At 39.1% G+C, this 23,248-nt stretch overlaps 1 protein-coding gene across 5 annotated transcripts in view; it reads left to right on the top strand.

Moving 5' to 3' along the window:
• ARHGEF7 (Rho guanine nucleotide exchange factor 7) overlaps window positions 1-23,248 on the top strand; it is a 129,319-nt gene that overhangs the window by 85,312 nt on the left and 20,759 nt on the right. For all 5 annotated transcript variants that reach the window (XM_016145274.2, XM_036228801.1, XM_016145277.2 and 2 more), the window contains 8 exons: window positions 5,010-5,132; window positions 10,958-11,096; window positions 11,886-11,945; window positions 12,623-12,769; window positions 14,261-14,347; window positions 17,307-17,385; window positions 17,574-17,713; window positions 19,992-20,216. In XM_016145274.2, the coding sequence (XP_016000760.2) occupies window positions 5,010-5,132; window positions 10,958-11,096; window positions 11,886-11,945; window positions 12,623-12,769; window positions 14,261-14,347; window positions 17,307-17,385; window positions 17,574-17,713; window positions 19,992-20,216 (1,000 nt within the window). The remainder of the gene's footprint in view (window positions 1-5,009; window positions 5,133-10,957; window positions 11,097-11,885; window positions 11,946-12,622; window positions 12,770-14,260; window positions 14,348-17,306; window positions 17,386-17,573; window positions 17,714-19,991; window positions 20,217-23,248) is intronic.

Raw genomic sequence — 23,248 nt, 5'->3', positions numbered from 1 at the left:
TCTGTAGTCTGCTTGATATATTCATGCTAATCTCCTTGGAGCTCTTCAGGTCAGCTCAGCAGGAATCCATATTACTGTTTCTGTCTTTCTTCAGGCTGGGACTTCCTCTTTTTCCTTTGTCCTTATCTCAGTTAAAGACTTAATTGCCCACCTGTCTGTTCTTCCTAGACAACCTGAATACCTTTCTGAGGCTTCCTCTCTTTGCTCTGCCCCCGCCCTGCCCTTACTGCTCATAACTGCCCTGGCTCAGTCACCTCATCCTTTGTGCATCCTTGCATGAATGTCCCAACCATGCTCTGGCCTTCAGTTGGCCCCCTGTGTATCTATCTAGATCTCCACCAGCCCAAGCTCTTTCTGAAATGTGCCTTGTTCAACAGTCTGCTCAGAAGCCATGCATGCCACTCATTTATTTATTTACAGCAGTATTTTACAAACCTTTTTTTTGAGGTGCTTGAATGGGACATCTTGTCGGGGGAGGGGGGAAGCTGATTTAGAAGATCCAGTCCAGAGTTTTAATATCTGTGGTAGTCCCTCTCCTGATGGGCTCCTGTCTGTCCTGTAGCATCAGACTTCTCTCTTGCCCCTTCTCCTCCTCATGCTTTAGTTCAGAAAGAAAGGCTTTCTCTCTGCTCCCTGGGGGGCTGAGAAGTGTGGTTTTCCACCCAGCTTTCCCTGCATTTCCCTTCCTGTGGATTCACTTCTGTTTCTCTTCTTGTTAAATCCTGCTTGTTCTTTCAGACCCAGTGAACACATAGCACTTCTTTTCACAGCCCTCTCCTCTTCCCTTGCATTTGCTCACATGTATGTTTGGGCTTTATTTTGGTTGCAAACTCCTTTTCCATTGTATTATAGATATCAGGAGACTGAGTTCCCATTACTTACCTTATATATGATAGGAATTCAGCTTATCGATGAAAATAGTTCATTTAGTATATAAGTTTAATGTAATCATCATATGAGTTAAATAAACATTGTGTATTGATTTTTTTCAAAAGTTAATTATAAAGTTTATCTTCAGATCTATATCAATTTATTTTTATAGATACTGTTTGGATCATTACTATAACATTTTCACAATAAAATATTTAGATTATTATCAATATGGATTTAAACTACAGGATGAAGTTTATTTTGTTTGAAAGCTGTCTTTTTAAACTATCCGAATAATAGCAAGCCTGGGTGATTTAAAGATAATATTTAACTTTGGAGTACAGACTTGCTTAGATCCAGAGCACTCTTCTGATTCTGCCTGGGCCATCCTTATTAAGAAGCAAAGCATAAGACTGGAGCCTATTTGGGGATGATTTAGGGTTAATTGTACATATCTGTAGAAGCAGCACTGACCCATATAATTCAGGTCATTGGAATTTACCTCCTGTGTGTCAGTGGAGGGAGTTGTGGCTCGAGTCTGCACAGTGAACTCTGAGTCACAGACTGACCCTCTGCCCTAGGCTGCCATTGTTGGCATTGGCTCCTCAGGAGGCTGCAAGTGGAAGTGGCTGGCATTAGTAGCCCTATGTACCATTTGTTCCTTTGCACTTGGCCTCCACACCGTGTTAGGTGCCCTGCCTACATATTACCATATTCTGAAAAACAACCTCCAGAAGCACAAGCGAACCAAAGTGAAAACCCACTGTTATAACTCTTGTCATATTCTTGCATTGATCTTCATAAGTTTGGCTTGTCCTGTTAATTTGTGATTTAGATGGTGATATGTGTGAAATGTGTTGACACATGACCTGGGCTCTAGTCTTAGGATGACTCATGTAACTTTTCCGAGCTCTGCTGGTACCATCTAGTGAGTATGTATTATGAACACTTTATAAAATGTAAACCCATTTATATGGTGGTGGCACATATAGTGAATTCTTAAAAAATTGGGTTTGAGAGAGGTAATAAAACTCTAAGGCCAGGCTCAGTGAGGCCAAAAAAAAAAAAGAGAGAGAGAGAGAGACAGAACCTTGTATAATGAAGTAATTATCCATGTACAAGCCATACTAAAATTTAACTTAATTTTAATCAGTGGATGAAATACAAGAAATGAAAATCCATTGATCTAGATTTTAGATACATTCTCCTTTAAATACATTAAGGGCAGTGGTACTGGACCAGGTGGGAAATGAAGTCATAACATAGTACTTGGGACAACATGGAACAATATTTATGCAGCCCTAATAATCATTTACATGTGCATATCTCATTTACTTGTGTTCTTTTCCTGTTTATGAAACTTTGACATTCTGTCATTACAGTTAAGTTCAATTCCTTCAGCTAGGCATTCAGGTTTCCCTGCTAGAGTCTTAGGTGTCTGGATTCTGATAGAAAGCAGGTGGTCAGACGTGTCTTTGGGTGCAGCATCTTTGTTGCATGTGATGACAGATCTTTGGGTGACTTAGAAAGGATGCTGGCCTTTGCTTATTCTCCCAGAGGGTGTGTGCTCTCCTCTTTGGGCTGGCAGCAGTTTGTATCATAATTATGTCATCATCGGCTATCTTATATTCTGTTTGTTACCTATATTATTATATGAACTTTATGTTCTTATTTCATATTCCCCAAGAAGATTACAGTCACTTTTGAGACAGAAGATTTCTTACTCTTTTTAATTCTGTTCCCAGTGTCTGAATAAACAGTTTAAGTTAATTTGTTGAGTCAATGACTATCCTGCAGGTAGAACTGTGGTTAATCCTTGAAGGCTATTAAACCCACTTAGGAGTTCATACTTGGAAGAGTCTGCCAGCAGTGCAGGTGCTAGCTTAATTTGACTTCAAATAAGGATAAATTAACCAAATAGTAAAATCCCTGATAAGGAGCACACGCCTGTTCCAGGCTAGGTGGTTACCGCATTATGTAAATGTTGATCTGTATTCTGTGCCAGAATTATTATGCCTTTTCCTTCTCGGCATTAGTCTTTTCCTCATGATAACAATGATGGTAAATGTCTTCATTTTTTGTTTGCTTGCTTTTTTCTCTTTACCTGTCACTAATTTGTTCCTGGTTGATGTTCATTTTTTTCAATACATACACATATCCGAGGGTATTTTTTAATGTTCTAGGAAAAGTCACTGGACCTTTCCTGTTTTCACCTCTAGCCCTGCTACATGGTCTCAGTGTGTCACTTGACTGTTATCCTGCTGCAGTTCACCTCCTCATTGTTGACTGCTGGTGTCTTCTCTGTGACTGTAGTCCCTCATTTCCTAGGTACGTCCTGAGGGAAGAGTGCATGGAAGGAAGTTAATCCATGTTCGTACTTAATTATGACTCAGATGGAGACAGAATTGTAGGAAGTTGTTTTCATCCATTGTTTCAAGGTTCAGTGTTGAGAAGTCCCAGGCCATTCTTATTCCTGATTCTTCTTTAAAACTTGTGTTTTTTCCTCAAAACCTTTAGTGATTTATTTCTAGAACTCTGAACATTGACTCTAATGTGTTTGGTTTGGGTCTGTTTGCATCCCTTAGGCTGGTACTTTGGGCTTTTTCTCTTTGAAGACTCATGTCTTTTTGTCTGCTGAGTTTTGTGATCATTTCTTTGATTTATTTCTGTTTATTTTATTTTCCATATCTGGTTACTTTTATCTTGATGTGGAACTGCTTGTCTTGGTCTTCTAATCTTCTCTTTCTTTCCCATTAATCTGGGAGGTACCAGAACTTCATTTTCCAGATTTCCTATTAACTTTTTCAATTGTGCTGTCATTTTATTTTCAAATTTTTTTTTTGTCCTTAATGTTATTATTTTAAAAGCATCCTCTTTTCCTGATGTGGTGTCTTCTGTTTTTCCTCTCAGGATTAAGTACAATTCCTCTGATTATTCTTCTGCTCCCTGAAGAGTAAATATTATATTTTTCCCCTTCATATCTCCCCACCTTTTGTCCTCTGTCATTCTTGTTAGATTTTTTCCTCCCAAAAAAGTGTTTTGGTGATCCTTCTGTGTCATCTTATAATTAAAATTGCTGCACTAAAACATTTTAGTAGAAGTGCTGACCGTGGTTTGAAACTTGCCTGCTGTTATTTTATAGGGGAACCCCTGGTGTTACTAGTTTTTGGTCATTTTTGCTCTGGGCAAGATTCCCTAGGGAGAAGAGAAAGCTCTTCTGATTTCCTGCCTTGAAAGGTATGATCCTTCCTGTCAGTGCTCTGGGTTTCTGGTGGGCAAAAGATACTTGGGGTACAGGGGGTATTGGTCATTGCCCTCTCATACCCCATTTTCAATGCAAAGACCCCTACTCCCACTCCCACTGCTGGTAGCCCCACCAGGAACCTTTCCTCCACAGAGATGAATGTCTTGCTGCCTTCACCCACCTATGTTTGTGGCCCCATTGCTCAGTTGTCTAATTGCCGAGAGCTCAGCTATGGTCTTGGAATTGGATTTGCCTGCCCAATCCTGACTGCTCATTGTCTGCTTTTCTGTTTCCAAAGTTGGCTCTGATCCTCTCTTTTTCTGTTCTATTTGTTGTTTGAGTTTTGTGAGTTTATGCTTTTTAAAGTATCATGGTAACTGTCACAATAGAGTGGATTTGGTAAGGAGAGCAGTCAGTAGATGTGCTCAGTGTCCAGTCTCCACCTGAAGGGAAAGGTGGCTTTCGTATTTTTTTTGTGTGCCTGTCTTGATGCTACCTTGGTAGAAAAGCCTAACTAACCAAATAACCTCATTTTATAATTCTGGTTTTATGCAGAACATAAAACAAGAATTTAAGGTTTCATGACATCTGTTTTTCTCACTGCCCAAAGAGTCCTGGATTTGTGGGTTTATAGTTCTTTGTGCAGGTCTTGGCATTTGGATGCTGAAGAAGAGGATGGGGTTTAGTTCACTGCATTATAGTAGAGTGGCTTTCAAGGTAGGTATTCTCCCTGCTTTATGCATGGTGTAAACAGACATTCTGGCATTTGTTTTCATAGAAGTGGGTGGTACACAAGGAGATCTTTCTTACTCAAAGCATTCTCTGTTCATTACTTAGCAATTTTCCTTCTGTCTGTAAAATTTAGGATTATTTCCCTTGTGTTGTGTGTCTCCAGGTTGCCTGAAGCTCAGCAGAGAGTTGGAGGCTGCTTTTTAAATCTGATGCCACAAATGAAAACCTTGTACCTAGCGTATTGTGCCAATCACCCATCTGCAGTGAATGTTCTCACGGAGCACAGGTGCGTTCACTTAGACATCTTACCTGAAAGGAAAAGACTTCTTGGGGTACCCTCCAAAACAATGCTACTATTCACTTGATTTTTTAACAATGAAAATTTTATTTTAATTACCCCTCAACATTTGTGTTTGAGAAATACTGCTAAGAAGTCTTTGAAATGCTGATTAGTGTTTTTTGTAATTAAAAAAGATGTTTTTATTGAAGCCTCCCTCTCCCCCTTCAGTCTAGAGCCTTTTGGACAGTGGGTTGGAGGAGCTGGTAAGTATTCTGGAATATAGTTGCAAGCTAAATCTGGGCTACAGGAATCACATTTTTTTCAGATCTTAAAACTGGAAGTACATGAGACTGAATTAGATTTGCTGTAAGAGAAATTGTTCTGTTTAAAATTAGGATTGGGTTTTATAGGTAGAACATTAGCTTTATAGATGTTGGAGACCATTAGTTTTAGGTTTTCAACCTGAAACAAAATTAAAACAAGTGACATAGAATGTACAGATTTTCTGCTAGTTTAAGACAAGGCCATGTTCGCGTCCTGAGAATTGAAAGAAGATTAAGAAATGTTGTAGGCACTGGAAGGCATAACAGAGCGCAGAGGCTCTGTTTCTGCTTCTAAAAGTGGCACAAATTTTTATTAATGAGTGTTTTAGAAAAGTGTTTGGGTTCTTTTGAAAACAGTTGAAAAAAATTTTTAAACCATAAATGGAAAAAGAGTTTTAGTAGCATCAAGATAAAGGCCAGTGTGCTTCTAACTTAATGCTTAACTTTAACTCTTAGCTAAATATTTCGATTCAAAACTTAGATACTTTTTTGGTAAGCAAGCATTGCTGAGCTGTTCAGATACTGAGTTGAGGTTCAAGTGTAGTGTCCCTGTGTGGTCGGATTGTGTGGAAGTGGTGGCAGGGCCTCTGCACCAGTCTGACCTGGTTTGAGCCCCTGCTGCTGCTTTCAGGCTGGTGGGCATGGGTCACCTCACTTCTCTGAAAGTGTCTGTTTCATAGGGTTATTGTAAGCATTAGGAAAATTTGTGTAAACTGATCAGAACTAAGTGAACACGGTAAATGCTTATTGCTTTGTTGTCTTATCTTTTGTCAAATAAATAAAGACCCTGGACATTTACTGTTCTCTCTGTGCACTTAAATATTAAGGGATTAAAATTCTAATGTCTATTTTTATTAAAGTTTTCCAGTCCAAGAATGAAGCAGCAGTGTTTGACATGTGATGAAAAGAAGGGAGATTAGGATGTAGAGTGTCCAGCAGAAATAAAAAACCTGACCGACGTCCCTTTGTCCCTCTCCCCCACCTTTCTGGGAGGACGGGCTGTGTTAGCATGCATGTTCCTAATCCCGTGAAGCATGTATTCAGTCACGCTTTCAGCTGTCTGCTCCTGGAGATTATAAATTAAATGGACTTTCCAGAAAAGTGCAACTCAAGGATTAAATTTGTGTTTCTGAAAAAATTATAAGGAATTATCGATGCAGGGATGAAGGTGATAAACAGAAAGCAAATAGAATGTTAGGGTAAAATTGTAAATCTCTCCTTCACTCTCCCTTCCTTCCCCTTTTGTAGTGAGGATTTGATCCTCTACATTTGGGTTGGAAGTATGGAGAGGGGGCGAACAATTTTAGAGAAAGATTCTAACTAAATATTGTTCCCATGTAAGAGAGGATCTGTCCTGAAGATGACATTTAAAGCAATTCAGACTGTCAGTTTCCTAAAATAAGACTTTCAAGGGAAATGCTTGCAAGTATGTGCTGTTTATCCTCTCTCCTGTACTATTACTTTAATGACTGTGTCATAGTTGAAATGTTAAGTGTATCATTTCCCCAAAATAACAAGGAAAGAATACGGGTATGTGTCTGGGGAAACTGCCTCCTTCATGTGGCATGTCCCAGAGTTGGAAGGTGGATGGATTGAGGTCATGCTCTGGGAGTGTGAGCCTCAAGACAGGACGCTGCAGGATGTGCTGCCTGTGTGCCCTGCTGAGATCTCTGAGCAGTGAGAGTCCCTATTGTGTCCACAAGTCAGACCCCACTTCTGAAGCGTAAGTCCATGAATTGAGATGAGGATTGCTGTTGGCCGGTAGCTTCTGTCAGTGTTCACCGCTTTTGATTCTGGGATCTTAGACCTGTAATGTCTTTCCTGCTTCCTTATATTTGTTGAAGTCTTAAAGCTGCTGCACTTATGGGTAGATTTATCTGTTTATGTTTGAATATACTTTTTAAGGATTGATTTAAGAGGAGCGTTTTGAAATTTTAGTCTTATTTGCAATCTTGCATTGTGTTAGTTTAAATTCAGAGTGTGAATCTTGTGAATGCATTTACAGAACCACCAGTTCTAAAGTTACGTCCCTTTTGCTTTATCATAGGATAGTAGGCATCATGTGTTCACAGCTGCCTATTTTGAATGAATTATGGGTTTCATAATTTAGTCTGTAAAATGAATTTTATTTTTTTTACCCCCAGCACTTCGTTACTTTTTTTTTGCTAGGCTGTACGATAGTCCCTTTATGTGTGTTCTTTTTGTTTCTGTCTTGCAGCCCACAGTCATTTCAGTAAGTACAGAGTCGATACACTGTGTAAGATTGCTAGAATCAGTAGAAATTTAGCTGAAAGAGCCATTGTTTTATCAAAGTAGCTGTAACTGGTGGTTTTGTTTTATTATGGTACTAAATATTTAAAAAGACCTAAAAATGGAAAAATTGCGGGTGGGGTGATAAAAATTACTTGCCTAGTTTTGTTAATTTTTCTCTGTCATAACTATAGTTATGAAATTTCAGATATAATCTTGAAATATCAAAAATGACCTGAATAGATTTTTCTTGTGGTAGAAGGGCCCTGCAGGGATTATATTTAAAGGAATTAATCTGTAAGTATCATTAAAAAATTTCATTTTAATGGGACTGTGCTTGGATCAGTTGCTCAACATAGAAAAATACTAGTAAAATATAAATTGCTCCTTCTTAAATCTTAATATCATTTACTCTCCTTGTGCTGCTTTAGAGGTTGACAGAATAATTTGAAGAGATGAGCATTTCTGAGTGAGGATTTATGAGGAGCGTGGGAGGGCATGGTGAGGGTGAAAGGCAAAGCAGTATAATGTGGTTGGAGGGGCCAGACCAGTCATCGCATGTCTACCCAGACTCTGGGTCCCCACTTGGGTTCAGCCATCCTGCTGGCAATGAGAGCAGAGGCAGTGGCCTTCACTGGGCATCTCATTCTTAAACATGCATAGTAATCCCTGTGTCACAGGCCATTGTTCAGAAGCACCTGCTTTGATGCCCTGCACAGATTTCTTGTCCGCTAGCATTGCTCCCATTTCTCCATCCTCCTTCCTGACTGTTCTCTTGTCTGAAGCTCTCACTTCTGCCCAAGCTGAGCAGAGGAGAGTGGCTGGAGGGAAGAGGGAGAGGAGGCAGCTGGTGAGAATCAGTCTTGGAGTACTCCTCACTTACCCATCCGTCTCTTGTGGGAAGATGTCTGTACTGCGGAAGGGAAAAGGCAAAATGATAAAATGCGTAACTATGCAAACACAAGGAGACTGCTTGTGGCTTTGAAATCCTCACAACTCCTGGGGTAAACATTAGACCAATTCACAGCAAGATTCTGAAATATCAGTATTTCTGGTTACAGTAATCCCAGCCCTATGATTTTCTTGAGAAAGCACAAAGTTATATATCCAGAGATGCTGAAATGTTTGTTTCTTATGAAAGCGCACACACACACACGCCTAGAAGTAGTTTGACAGCTTCCGTAGTAACATATTTTAAATTGCATCACCGTGATGGCTATCTTATAGGAAGAAAGTCATTATGAAGCCTTATTTCTTAGAGAAATGAGAAAATTTATTTGCTAATAAGTTTTTATAATTACGGTTATATGAGTTTTCCCTTTTTTGTAATTTGTATTGATTTTGGTATCTTCTAAATGTATATATTTAAAAGATTGATTTAAAAAATATGTATAGGTAGATAGGTACTCTTAACAACATTATTACTATGTTTTTTACATTATTACTATGTATACATTCTGATTTTAAACACAGTGCATCTTGCTTAACCAGGCCACTTGAGTTTAGGTAGAAGTAGTCTTCTGAAGAGATTTTATATGCTTAAGAAATGTAAGGCTAACTTCCTCATGATTCGTTAGTTTTCAACCCACTTTATGTAACCTTATATTTCTAAATTGGTTTAGTTAAGTATGGTGATCTACCCTTTTGATGCATTAACAGAATCGCTGTGAAATCAGTTGAGGATGGGATGAGAGGTGGAGAGTGCCAACGCCAACTCTTGTTCTCGTACCTCCCCACATGAAGTCGTTTTAGGCTGAACTGTAGGAAACTCACATTCACCACTTTTGAGCTAGTAGTTTCAAGTGCCTTAGCCTAAATATTGTTGTATGTTTTTTTTTTACCAGGACCTCTTAGTGTGGCTGGTATTTCCAGGAAGCTTGGGCAGGGGCCAAGAATAGCTGGATGAGGGGCGGAGGGAGAGATGGAGGAGGTGAGACAGTGGCTGAGTCCCCGTGGTCAGATCCAGATAACCTGCACTTAGGACAGATGTATTCAGTTATTTAGTATTTTCATCTTTTATGACTTCATTTATAGCGCTCTTCCCAGTAGGTGGTTTGGGGACTCACGTCACCCTGTCACCCTGCTCTTCCAGGTGGGTGACCTGAACTGTTGCCTTCTTTTCTCTCCTCAGTTTCTGATGTCTGGAATGACACATGCAGCATCAGTGAGGAACACAGACCCAGGTCCTCAAATGGACCCCAAACATCAGTAGAGACACAGAATCTCCAGAGTTTCAGTCACTGATATGAGTCATAAATGTGTCAGTGACAGAGGTTGACTCTCATTGCTGCTGCATTGGAACTCTTAGGGCTAAAACAGTATGCATGAATAGTAGAGGTGATGGTGAAAGAGGAGTAATAAAATATTAGCTTTTCTTTAAGCTTTTTAAATTTGTGAATATATGCTAAGTCTACTCAACTATAAGTTTAGATAACTTTCATGAGAAGTAAAATGGTGATGTGAAAATGCTTTTGAAATTCTAAAGTGAGTATTGATTATTTTATTGTACTACATTGTGCACTCGAAAGGTCAGGAAACATCACTTGTTCCTCCCACAGAATGGTTTAGGGCAGCGGTCCCCAACCTTTTTGGCATGAGGGACCAGTGCTCTTATGAGACCCTAATGCCTTATGATCTGAGGTAGAGCTGAGGTGCTAATACTAGCTCTGGGGAGCAGCTGCAAATACAGACGAAGTTTTGCTCGCCAGCCGCTCACCTCCTGCTGTGTAGCCTTGTTCCTAACAGGCCATGGACCGATACTGGAGACTGCTTGGGGATCCCTGGTTTAGGGTGTAGTCTACGTTCAAGGGGTGTTTGGTGGACTACTTAGGCATCTAGAGTGTTAACGTTGTGATTCCGTTTATTGTAGGTTTAAAGGGTCTTTTCATTTTTAGATTTTTTATCATCTTGAAGTTTCCAGATAATTGAAATCTATTGGAGCTCTAAGAATTGTATACTTACATTTGAACACTGGTATGTGAAATTCACTTGCTGAAATGACCTTTCATGAGTGGGATTGCATAGGAAACAACTGTATACTAGATTATGCACAATTGTTTTTGCTTATAATGAGAAAAAGAACTTGAACCTTCTGGGGGTTCCTCCTCGGGTGTTTTAAAATAACCAGTAAGTGTAGCCTTTAAAATATTAAAGATACCCTGCTATATTTTATAAGCCTAGTGATTGCTAGTAGGGATAAGAGAGTCATCATTCTGAACTCTAACAGTGCATCGTCTTTTTTCATTGCTTGTTGCCCAGTGAGGAGTTGGGAGAGTTCATGGAGATAAAAGGTGCCAACAGCCCGGGGATTCTTGTGTTGACCACCGGCCTCAGCAAACCATTCATGCGACTGGATAAGTACCCCACGCTGTTGAAGGAGCTCGAGAGACACATGGAGGTACTGTTTGTCACTTGGTATCCATCAGCCACTATCAAATTATTAATAGTTTATTTTAGAGGCCAGAATCAACAAAAAGAGTTTACCAAGGGTTTTTAATTCAGTAGATTTTCTAAATGATTTTGGTAAATATTTTTTCCTTAGCTCTATAAAACATTTGCTCCTTTATCTCCTCTCTCACCCACTACTGCTGATAGAAAAAGTTCCAAAAGGTAGAACATGCTAATAGCATTGATATGTCATGTCAGGAACATTTAGTTACAAATATTAAGTGCATAAGTTGTAGAGTAATATAATAGTAAAAGCAGCGTTTAATTAATATGTATTTTATTTCTAAAAAACAGGCTGTGAGCCGTGCAGAAATTTGAGTTCAAGTTATTGTCTTGGCTAGGAGGTGGTGAACTTTTTCTATAAAGGGCAGGCCATCTGGTCTTCTCCACAACTGCTCACCTTTGCCATTCTGGTGCCAGAGCAGCAGAGGGTGTGTGTAAGGAATGGGTGTGCTATGTGCTGTCTTCATTCACTATAGCAGCTGTTGGCTTTCTGACTTCTGGTCTTAGCTTCTCTGTTCCAAACTATTGTAGTCCCTAACTCCACTTGTTCCATGATTTCCTTAAAGAATAAGAAGCATCACTTTAATGCTGGGAGAAATAGGACATGTCACAGGTCAAAAATTATTGGAAGATTCAAGCTTTTTAGAAAAAAAAAGATTGCCTTTTGGAAGATTGCCTTTTTAGAAAAAAATTTTTTTCTTATGAAAAGCTAATGGTCTGTTTCTTTTTTTCAAAGGATTATCATCCAGATAGACAAGATATTCAGAAATCCATGACTGCCTTCAAAAACCTTTCAGTAAGTAATTAAGCATGTTATGGAGATTTTTCTCATTCATTATCATGGCAATTAAATGTAGAAATTGTTTATCATCTAAAAAATGATGATAAAAAATTGCAAAGTATAATTTGAGTTTGCTCTGATGAAATAAAAATATATAGTAAATATATAGTAAATTCTCATTCTTTACTGGGTTGCGGACACCAAAAAAATGAAATAATTGCTATAATACTTAAAAATGATTTAAACATTTTTAACCTATGTCTCGTGTATTTAGTGATAAGAGTGTGAAATGGAATACTGGTGGTTCCATTTTATCTGTTGTCATACTGTCTGACTGACTGTGTTTCTGACATATGCTTCTTATTTATAGCACAAGTGGTACTCCCCTCTCCCCCACCGCCTTCTCAGTCTTCTATGTTGGCAGACACTGATAAAATCAGAAAATATTTTTCTTGTCCATTTTACATTTTGTCTTCTAAAAGTGGCAAGTTATGCTATGTTTTTTAAAACAGTATTTCTTACTCCATAGTGGTTGCGTGCTTTGCCTTTCTCGACTTGATTTTATACTTGTGAGTTAAGCAAATTGTCAGTAGATTGATTATATGTCTTAAGAAGTAAGATGTAAAGCAATATGGTCAAAATTTACTATTTTGGAAGTTTCCGTCTTAACAGTGTTCTTCTGTGTCTCTCAGGCCCAGTGTCAAGATGTACGGAAAAGGAAAGAGCTAGAGTTGCAAATCCTGACAGAAGCCATCCGGAACTGGGAGGGAGATGACATTAAAACCCTGGGCAATGTCATTTACATGTCCCAGGTCATGATACAGTGTACCGGAAGTGAGGTACTGCATGTGTGGCTATGGGCTCGGTGCTAACACTTCCGTTCTGCTCTGCAGAGTGGATGATAACGGTGGTGGAAGAAGCACATGAGGGGACACCAGCCATGCGCGGCTGGACTGATTTTGTCCTTATTCCAGGCTCTCGGTTCTTTTTCCTAAAACCGCTAAAACGTCTTAGACAAAAATTGAGTTAAAAGCTGAACATAATTTGTATAAAATAAGGCTTTTTGTAAATGTTTTTTGAGTTTCCTCAGTCATAGTCAAGATTGTAAATACTTTAGAATTTTTTTTAATGACCCATTTTAACCATGATACTCTTAGGGAAATAAAACTGAAACTTATAATACATATTCCGTCTTACCTATAAAATTTAAAAATGGTATTACCCCTTTAGGGTACTAGTTTGGCTACCATAAGAAATCATGACTTTTTAATAGGCTCTGTTGATCAAAAAAATAAAAAAATCCATATCTTTCCAGGTTGTTTTTTAATTATGCTTTTTAACTTTTATTTAAAAATCTATGGAAGCGTTTCCCAAAGGATTTTCTTTGTAATATTAGATGTACAAAACATTAATAGGTGCTGCTCACATAATGATTCAAAGTTGTGATCATGACTGAAAAGATTGTAAGTAGTTGTAAAGATTTCTTTTTGACAGGTCTTCTTGGAGCCTGTGCTCTGAATATTCATGATGTATGTTGTGCATCTTCAAGAGGGAATATAATAAGTAGTTTTCAGTACCTTTAAAGTATAGAACCTCTTTTTCAAGGCACTTATGGTTGGTGTTCTGAGGTGTCTGCTTGGGGACAGTGCTTACTAGTATTTCTTTACTTTTATGGGCAGTGGTAAAATGGCAGCTTGTGACAAGGGTCATCTGCGTTTCTCTTCTGTGTCTCCTTTTAGGTTCTTGGGAATTTTTGTCCATCAGTTATGGTCTCTCTAGGGCTTTTCTTACCTTATTGAAATGAATTATTTTTAATACATAAATAATATTTTTAAATCTTTCATGTAATCTAGATAAAGTTTACATGATGGATGCAAACAATATTGAATTGCTATGTCAAGAGTTTTAGGGAAGTGCCAAGAGTTATTAGTAGACCAAAATTGATTTTAACATTTCATCCTACCCATATTTTAGTATGAAAGGTCCACCTGTTCCCACCCTCCCCCAAAACTAAAATTTTACAAGTTCTTTTGTTCTGTTTTCTCTCAGTCATAAAAAGAAAATTTTAAGCTAATTAAAAAGAGTTAATGACAGAGCTGAAGTCCTTAACTAAATTTTTAAAAAAGATGTTACATGGGCTACTTGCGAGTCTAAGAATTCATTGTAATTTTGTTTCCATTTAATTTAGTTAAAAAATTTTGGTAGAGAGGAATACCTAAGCAGGAAATATAGTATAATGTGTCATAAGGCTTAATAAAAATATTCTCACATCTCTAAGTATATGTTTTTTAAAAGAATTATTTGGATTTGTTTGTTTTTTTTTACATTAGGAAAAGAATGAGAGATATCTTCTACTCTTCCCAAATATTTTGCTAATGTTGTCTGCCAGTCCTAGGATGAGTGGTTTTATCTATCAGGTAAAACACAATTTAAATTTATATTTTATGTACTGCAGAGCTGAGAATCATTACCAGACATATTTTAAAGTTTCATATTAAATGCTGCATGTATCTGTGTTATGTGTGGTGGTATGTACATACAGCTCTTGTCTGTTTTTTAATGTCATTGTGCAAAAAGATCCTTGTAATTATTTCTAAGCAAAAAAAGAAAGAAAGAAATGAAATTTATAGACCTGCTTCCTAAGGACACAGACTACGGAGGTGTAAGTCCAGCTCTGTCACCACTTGAAGTCATGTCTTGCGGTTGCCACTTCTTTCGGGGTCATTGTGGTGCCATGGTGGGTGCAACAGCAGGCTGGCTGGGTTGGAACGGTGCAGGTTGAGATGCTTTCTAAGTGACATAGCACCTCAAGAGACATTGGTAGATGTCAAGTAATGTAAGTAGTAATGAATGGTCATTTAACCTCTGTCTTTTTAATTGTTTCACTGATTTTCTTTGAGAAGATGTGAGAACTGATTTAAGAATAAAAGGGGGACCCTTCTTTGTTTTCTTTTTCCTTTTCTTTTTCTTTTTTTTAAACATTGTTGTCTCTTGGTATCTGCAAGGGATTGATTCTAGGACTCCTCTTGGATACCAAAATTCGCTGATGCTGCTCAAGTTTCTTATGTCAAATGGCATAGAACAGTGTATACAGTGAGCCCTCAGCATTCATACATTTCCAGCCGTGGAGCAAAAATAGTGTTTTCAGTCTGCAGTTGGTTGAATCTATGAATGTGAAACCCATGGATATAGAGGTCTGACTGTAATTTTAAATAGGGTTATTAAATAGATTATATTTTCCCTATATGTCTAATAGGTACTTCTGGCAAGGTTGCATTGCTTTTTTTTCTGTACAGTTATAGAAACTAATAATGCCTTTCTCATCAAATTTTAAGGCCTGGCCAGTCACCAGATACTGCTGAAACAGAAGTTACCACTTTGTTTTTTCTGAGTTGCATTTCTTCAGAACATACCATGTTGTTTTGTATCATCCTCAGCAACAACTAGTGAATCCTGAGTCAAAAATATCTATAGTTAGTTTGTATTTCCACATAAAGCTTTCATCCAAAGAGAAGACGTCATCACGTAGTCCTAAAGGAGAACTTGAAAATTAATATAGACAAACCCAGAAAAATAATGCCTCTTAATTTGTAAGGCTGCTTCTGAGCAGATGTCTGTGGTTGAAAACAGCAGCTACTCGGGTTCCCTCAGACCAGCAGCTCCTGCTTTGTTAAATGACTCCGATAAACATAAAGCTGAGTCCTTGTAGTTTTATACTCCAAGAAGCTGAGATGGGGCCCGGCTCTGATCTGAGGGAGCAGAGGTTGCCCTTTGGGACAGGCCTAGGCCCCTAGTGACAAGACTGGTACACACATAGCATTTGCTGTGAGTGGTGACACTGATGTGCTGTGTGAAACCTCATGCCACCAATAGGACCTGTTTTCCCACTCAGAACAATTTCCTGGGAGTTACCTGAGTGCTGTGACCCGTAGTCTGTCTTGTCAACATTTATTTCTGGCTTCAAGGAAAATTAAAAACATTAAATCCAGCAAAAACCGGAATATTCTATCCACTAGTATTGATTTGTTAGATTAAATGCAAACACACAACTTTATTTCTGTAGAACCTCTCAGAGCAACTGATAGACTTCTGTGCATTATGAATCTTGGAAAGGAGTGTGCCGTATGCAGCATTTTTCAAATTCATCCGATCACAGAAGGACCAAGCACTGTATACTTTCCCACAGCCCAGGCACTGTTGATGTGGTAGACTGGCTCATTCCAGCCCTATGTGCTATAGGATGTTCAGCAGCACATCTGTCCTTCTGCCCAATAGGTTTCCGGAGTGCCCACCTCTCTGTGACATTGCAAGTGCCCTCTGTAGGATAGCATGTCCCCCTTACCTTGCTGCTTTTGGAGTTACCGAGAGAGTCCTTTGAAGGCAGCTTGGCCCCAAACACTGATTTACTTATCCTAAAGACTTGATTGGTCACTGGGTACCATGGTGTGTCTGTCCATGGAGTCATTTGGTCCATGCTGATCTATCCACCTAACCCCATGTGCCCTGACTAGCTAGGCTGCTTAACTGAGGCAAGAAGGGTTATCGTTGGCAATGCAGCCACAACATGATCATTGGACCAATAAAACATGATAGTATTTTTTAGGTTTTAATCCTGTAAACCAAAAGTAACCTTAAATGTTACGAGTTGTTTGAACTCAGCAATGTTTTCTTAAGGATGGTGGACATTTTTGACAGGACAGATTTCAAGGACCTTTTGGTGTGAGCCAAATGTCTCAGTGGATGTTTTGGACAGAACCAAATGTCCTGCAAGGCCATTTGCAGCCCTTTTCTGTTATCTCTCCATCAGCATTTTCCACTTCGATTCCTTAGTCCTCTGTTTTCAGAACGGACAGGTTGACTGCTCTTTCCTACATTTAGTGGAGCACTAGCACAACTACTGACTTCCTGTCTGGTAGACAACTAAGAATAACTGTTGTACAATTCTTCTTGATCCAGTTTCCCTCTTATTTGGTCTTCGAATGTGGAACTTCCTGTACATTTCTTTATGAGGCAAATTAGTGCTTCCTTTCCATAAACACACCATTTAAAATAGCTACCATAGACTCTAGTTTTTTAATCATAATGTGTAATTTTTTGTGTTCTCATGTTTAGAGTAACTCATCAGATGGAATTTATTTGTGTTCTAGTTTGCTACTCTGTACCTTTTTGTTGGCTGAATTTCTTGATTATAGTATTCTTATTTGAGATAGAGGTTTTTGTATTATGCGTGCATTTGGTACAAACAAGAGCTTTTGTGGTTTATAAATGCAGTTCTTCTGCCGTTTCTAAAATCATTTAATATTTATTTTTAACGGTACCTTCTTTACTAGAAAAGCACTAATTGTTTTTTTTTTTGTTGGGGGGGCTCTTTTTTAGGGAAAACTACCAACGACAGGAATGACAATCTCAAAGCTTGAGGACAGTGAAAATCATAGAAATGCATTTGAAATATCAGGTGATAGGCACAAACTTTGTGGATGCTATCTGTCATGGGAATGAGAAGCAGCTTACCATTACCATTCTTGTTTGCCTATTTCAGAGGGCTAATGTCTAAGCTTTGTTGAATTATACTCAGGGTGTATGTATGTGCATGTTTGTGCTTTCTGCCTATTTTCCCATTTCAGACTGTTTTTTCTCTTCTAGGGAGCATGATTGAGCGGATATTAGTGTCTTGCAACAACCAGCAGGATCTTCATGAATGGGTGGACCATCTACAGAAGCAAACGAAAGTCACATCTGTCAGCAACCCCCCCATCAAACCTCATTCTGTGCCGTCTCATACCGTAAGGACCCCCATACTTTTGCTTTCAGACTTTAGAGTTAGCCTTTGATTGAGTTGTCAGCAAGTAATCAAGTATTTTAAAGCATAATCAGTATCTGGATCAAGAATGTATAAATAACTACCTTGTATACCTCTGCAAGTATTTGTCTCTGTTGAATAGTGAATCGCTTCACAATGATCACTTGTGAAACAGCCCTATTTATGCTTCCTCACACTCAGTGGCACTTGGGTAGGAGGCTGCTTCTGTGCTCAGAGTGGCCCTCAAAAACTAACTTATGGGGGCTTTTCAACTGAGACCTCAAGAGCCTCTGGTCCATAGATGCTTTCTGAGAGTTTTAACTGTATTTATTAAGTTTCATCAACAAACAAAATAGAAACATTTATGATGGAAAGGGCAGGATTCACGTTGAAGGCATTAAAATGTACTTTTTCACTGTTTTGATTTTTCACTGTTTTGATTTTTAGAAAAGCTCAACAGGTCTTTGACTTTTTAGATACTTAAACATTTCAAAATAGATCAGCACAAAAGCGTTAGTACTTAAAAATTTATTTGGTGTTTTTTTGCTTAAGATATTGAATCATTTTAATATCTTTCATCTTTATCAAACAATGTTGAAGAACTAGGCACACTTTTTTACAAATGACTTATGATTACACAACAGTTCCAGTTGGTAGGTTTTTCTTACACTCTTATTAGAGTGTTCTGATTTTTATTAAGACTTTTCCTTTCACAGAATTCACTTTTGCATTGATTATCCTTAGTATTAAAGTTTTAGCTCAGGAAGGATGGCTCTCGCATAACATTCTTATCACAATATCATTGTCTTAAATTTTTCAATAGTGTGGAAGCTAGAACTACTCATTTGCTTTAGCCAGTGTTTCATTTTGAATGGCTCTACCATTTATAACTTTTTCATACTTTAAAAAATACTAAAGATGCTTAGCTTTCATGGGACTAAATTTATTCCAAAGACATATGTATATACATATATGACATCCTGAAATTAAATGTTATAAAATTTCGTATCAAAAGTTTGCTCTGTAGTTGGACCCTGGCCTCTCATATTCCTTTTCCTGTTACCCACTGGCAAGGGAGTTGCAAGTCTCCACCCTGTTGGAGGGCACTCACTGTTTCTCACAGGCTTCTGAAATGTGCATTCTTCTTAGGGAGGGAGGGAGGGAAGGAGTGTGCGTGTGTGTGTGTATGTGTATGTGTGTGTTTGGTGGAGGGGATTACATATACCTCTTTTGACTTTTTCAAGGAAGAAGAAACAATACCAAATATTATAATGAGATTTTTGCCAGAAGGAGTGTTATGCATAATTTTCTCCTTTTGTATTTAGTTTGAAAAAAATATTTTGTAGTAGTAGTAGTGTAGCATAAAAGACACGTTCATGCACCAGAACGGGCATGTGGGTACTGCAGAAAGGTGATTGCTCTTATTCTTGAATACTGTGGTATCAGCTAGTGCCAGGGTTTCCTTATTTTAAGCAGATGTTTCAAATATTGTTCAGTTCTTTCTAATGATAATCTTACTCAGGTTTCAGGCTCACAGAACCACTCAGTTCTTTCTCCTTTTAAGCATGCCTTATTGCATTGGGCTAATTTAAGGTCATTGGCTAATTTCGAATTACTTAATTTATTTAATATTTTCTCATTTAATTGTCAGTTTGATGGTTTTCCAGGAATATAGACCGCATTAATAATATCTTCTGAGAAAGTAGAGTTCTATAACTTTGTTTTGTAACAAAAGCAGCTATCAACAGGAATGGGCCTGGCTGTGTCTTTTTTTTTTTTTTTTTTTTTAAACAAAAACGGGGGTTAGGTATTAGTTTTGCCGACCCCTAAAATCACCAGATAACAATACTTGACCAGGGAGGATTATCCTCCCTCATAACCACATTACCAGTATAGGGAATGCTTGTTCTTTTATAAAATTCTGATATCTGTACCTAATGAATACCTTTTTGCAAATGTTATTCCATGGCAAATAAAAGTGGTGGCAGAGTGTCCAGGCTTCCTGTCTCCAGCCTTCTGCTGCCTCCTAACCCAAGCTTGGCCGTGGCCTGAACCAGAACCATGTGGTGGGGATGGGGGGTAGGGACTGTGCTCTGTGCTCTGCCTGGACATTCCAGAAACAGACTGCTTGGAATCAGAGATGCCAGAGAAATGGTAACCTGGAGGTTACTTACTGGGTTTATTTTTAAAAATTAGCAGAATTCGGTGGATTTGGTTGAGGTTTCTTTGATGGTCAGTGTTCTTTTTCTGCCCCTGGGCAGCTCCCCTCCCATTCTATCACCCCATCCAGCAAGCATGCAGACAGCAAGCCGGTGCCACTGACGCCCGCCTACCACACGTTGCCCCACCCCTCTCACCATGGCACTCCACATACCACCATCAACTGGGGGCCCCTCGAGCCTCCGAAGACCCCCAAGCCATGGAGCCTGAGCTGTCTGCGACCTGCGCCTCCCCTCCGACCCTCGGCTGCTCTCTGCTACAAGGAGGTGAGATCCTAGTGAAGGTGACTGTGACTTGATATTGGAACGAGCATGTTTGGTCATTTTGTGCTTCAGTGAATTCAGAAAAATGGAAAATCACATATTTCTATCTGTGACATAAAAAATATGGATCAGCTTCTTCAGAACTGAAGGATCTTGTCTTTGTCCCTTTGTTATTCCCTTCTCCTTTGCGGGGCTAGTAGGCCTATGGAGGCCCTCGTGGCAGGGCTTGTGCAGCATCAGACTCTTTCTGTGCCCTTCATGGAGGGGTCTTTTTTGTGCTCACCATGGCCGTGCCTTGGCTCCTGCTGCCTGGAAGCTGAGGAATTAGAAGGCTTTACATGAGCTTCCTCTGTGCTTCTAGCTGAGCCTGAAATTATTTTGAACTTCTGGTTTGTGATGTGTCTCACTTGATTTCTGCATGCTGTTCTGCTGTGCCTCATGATCCTTTTTCAAGTCTGAGATTTTTCCCAGGAACCCTACATTTTGTCACCAGCTATTTGAGATGAAAACATGTACAAATAAAAATGAAAGAAAATTAAGACAGCTGTCTTCTTCATGTAAGAAGTTGTTACGCGCTCTGCTCTTTTCTAATCTAGTGTGTGTATATATCACGTGCAGTTAAAATATGATTCCTATCCATAAATAAGTGTTGACAAGTTTCCCACACTTTTGTACTAGGTTTCAAACATTAAACCTGCTTTGCGAGGAAAGGAAGTGTCTTGAGAAGTATGTTCTAAGAAATATTAGCGCTCTAAGAAGCTGATAATTGAAATGAGTGTGGTCATCACAAGTGTGAATGAGTGCACGAGTGTGGTTATGAATGAGCTTGAGTGAGCTGAGAGTGTGGTCATCATGAATGTGAGTGTAGCTACCCTGAGTGGTTATTGTATGAGTGTGTGAATATGGTTATAGTGAATGGTTGTGAGTATGTTTATCATGAGTGTGAATGTGAAAATGATTATGGTTATGATTATTGTGTGAGTGTGAATATGGTTATTATGAGTGAAAGTATACTTATTGTAAGTATGGTTATAGTGAGTATGAATATTGGTTGGTTATTGTGTGAATGTGGTTATTAGCACGAGTGTGAATATAGTTGTGAATGTGAGTATAGTTATTGTGTGCATGTTAGCATGGTTATGTATGAGTATGGTTATTGTGTGAATGTATGATTATTAGTGTAAGTATGGTTATGTACATGAGTGAGGGGCAGGATGGTTATCATGAGTGAGTGTGAGTGTGCCGAAGCACTATTGCCTGGTACAAGTCTCCACATCTAATTGAGCCACATTTCCTAAAGGATCTGGAGTGGACCTTCCCTCCTTTCAAGCAGTCCTAAGACATAGAAAAGCACTACATAAATTATAAATTATAATCAGTCCTTTACATTTTTTATTACTGAATTTTTTTTATGACATGTCTCTTGCTGGTGAGCATATGCTCAAGTCAGAAATTTCTTTATCATGAGCAGTTAAAGAATCCTTGTTCTTTTGTCAGGTTCAGTGTTTACAGATAGTGCAGGCAGGCACTAGGGGAGATTTTATTATTGGAGAAGAAAACTGGGGTAAAAGAGTTCAACAAAGAAGCAGAAGGGGCAAGGCAAGAGGTGTGGTGCAGTGAACATGAGCATCTGGTTTCGGTAAATGGCTGCAGTTGCTTTGCTGGACCCCATGTTGGAGAAAAGGTTTCACACTCTTGTCCAGTATTACTAAGCACCTCCAAACACTTAGTGAAAAGTAATATTGTAGAGTATGGCAAATGATGGAGCAGCCAGCTTGCCTGAATCCAGGAGTGGGGCACAGTGTGTGGCGGACTTGTGTCCTCTGCATGTGCAGTGCTGCATCTGCTGCGCTGCCGGGGCCTCCTCGCTTTCTGCTCACTTCGAATTAGGAAAGCCATAGAACACATGCTGTGTTTCTTTGGGAACTGATTTCTGCATTTCTAAGAGCTTTTAAAATATTTATTTGTACAGAAATGATTTTGAAGGGAGACTTTTAAAAATCTAGGTCTCTTTCGTCTGATTTCAGTATGATACACCCAATAGCCCAGAGGTCCCCAACCCCCAGGCTGCTGTCCTGTAAGGTCAGTGGCCTGTTAGAACTAGGCCACACAGCGGGAGGTGAGTGGCAGGTGAGCAAGTGAAGCTTCATCTGTATTTGCAGCCGCTCCCCAGCCCTAGAATCACCACCTCAGCTCCACCTCCGATCATCAGGCATTAGATTCTCACAGGAGCACCGGTCCCTGCTGTCAAAAAGGTTGGGGACCGCTGCCATTGTACATGTCACCTTCTGAATCATGGCTCTTGGCTTCTCATGATAAGAGTCATAAACGATGTATATAACTTAAATGATGCAGAAGTTAGCCTTTTTTGATATTGATATTTACTATATGCTTGACATTTTAAACACTAACTCTCCTTTGGATTGTCTGCTCTTCGTTTTTCACCTTCATTTTCTGCACAGTCTTAGAAGTTGTGTTCTATGTATATACACACACAGATGAGTGGAAGACCATTACATCGAACATAGCCCTGAATTAGCGTGAATACACCATAGCCAGTGCTCTGTCTTCTGTGTGCATCTGAGCTCAAAGCCTATAAGCTGACTGTACTCCCTTTTCTCCTCCCTTGGGGCTTCAAACATTTTCCTGAAGGAATTGTTCTTTACTTACTTTTAAAAATAGGCTTAGTTTCCTCATCTCTTTCTAGTTAGCTGGAGCAGATGGGTCTGCTCCAGAATTAGCAGCACCCATGGCTCTCTGTGCACGCGTCGCCAGCTGTCCTTTTCCTCTTCTCCAGAAGCTGCCAGCCTCCTGCAGTCCTACAACACCTCTGCTGTGTGTTGTCACAGTGGTGACGGATCCAAGTAATATGAGGGTTTTTATAAGAGTCAGTGCCCTATTGATTTTAAATTAATGCTCAGCGTCTGGCAAAGAAAAATCAAAGTTTGAGAGAAGTAGGAAGCGTTTAACAGTGAGTGACTTGTAGTGATTTAATATTTCACACCCTCACAGAGACCCTTACTCTCAGCCAGTAA

This window comes from Rousettus aegyptiacus, unplaced genomic scaffold (assembly GCF_014176215.1).
Source record: "Rousettus aegyptiacus isolate mRouAeg1 unplaced genomic scaffold, mRouAeg1.p scaffold_m13_p_11, whole genome shotgun sequence".
In the NCBI taxonomy this organism is placed as follows: Eukaryota; Metazoa; Chordata; class Mammalia; order Chiroptera; family Pteropodidae; genus Rousettus; species Rousettus aegyptiacus.
This window is presented reverse-complemented; position numbering and strand designations above follow the sequence as displayed.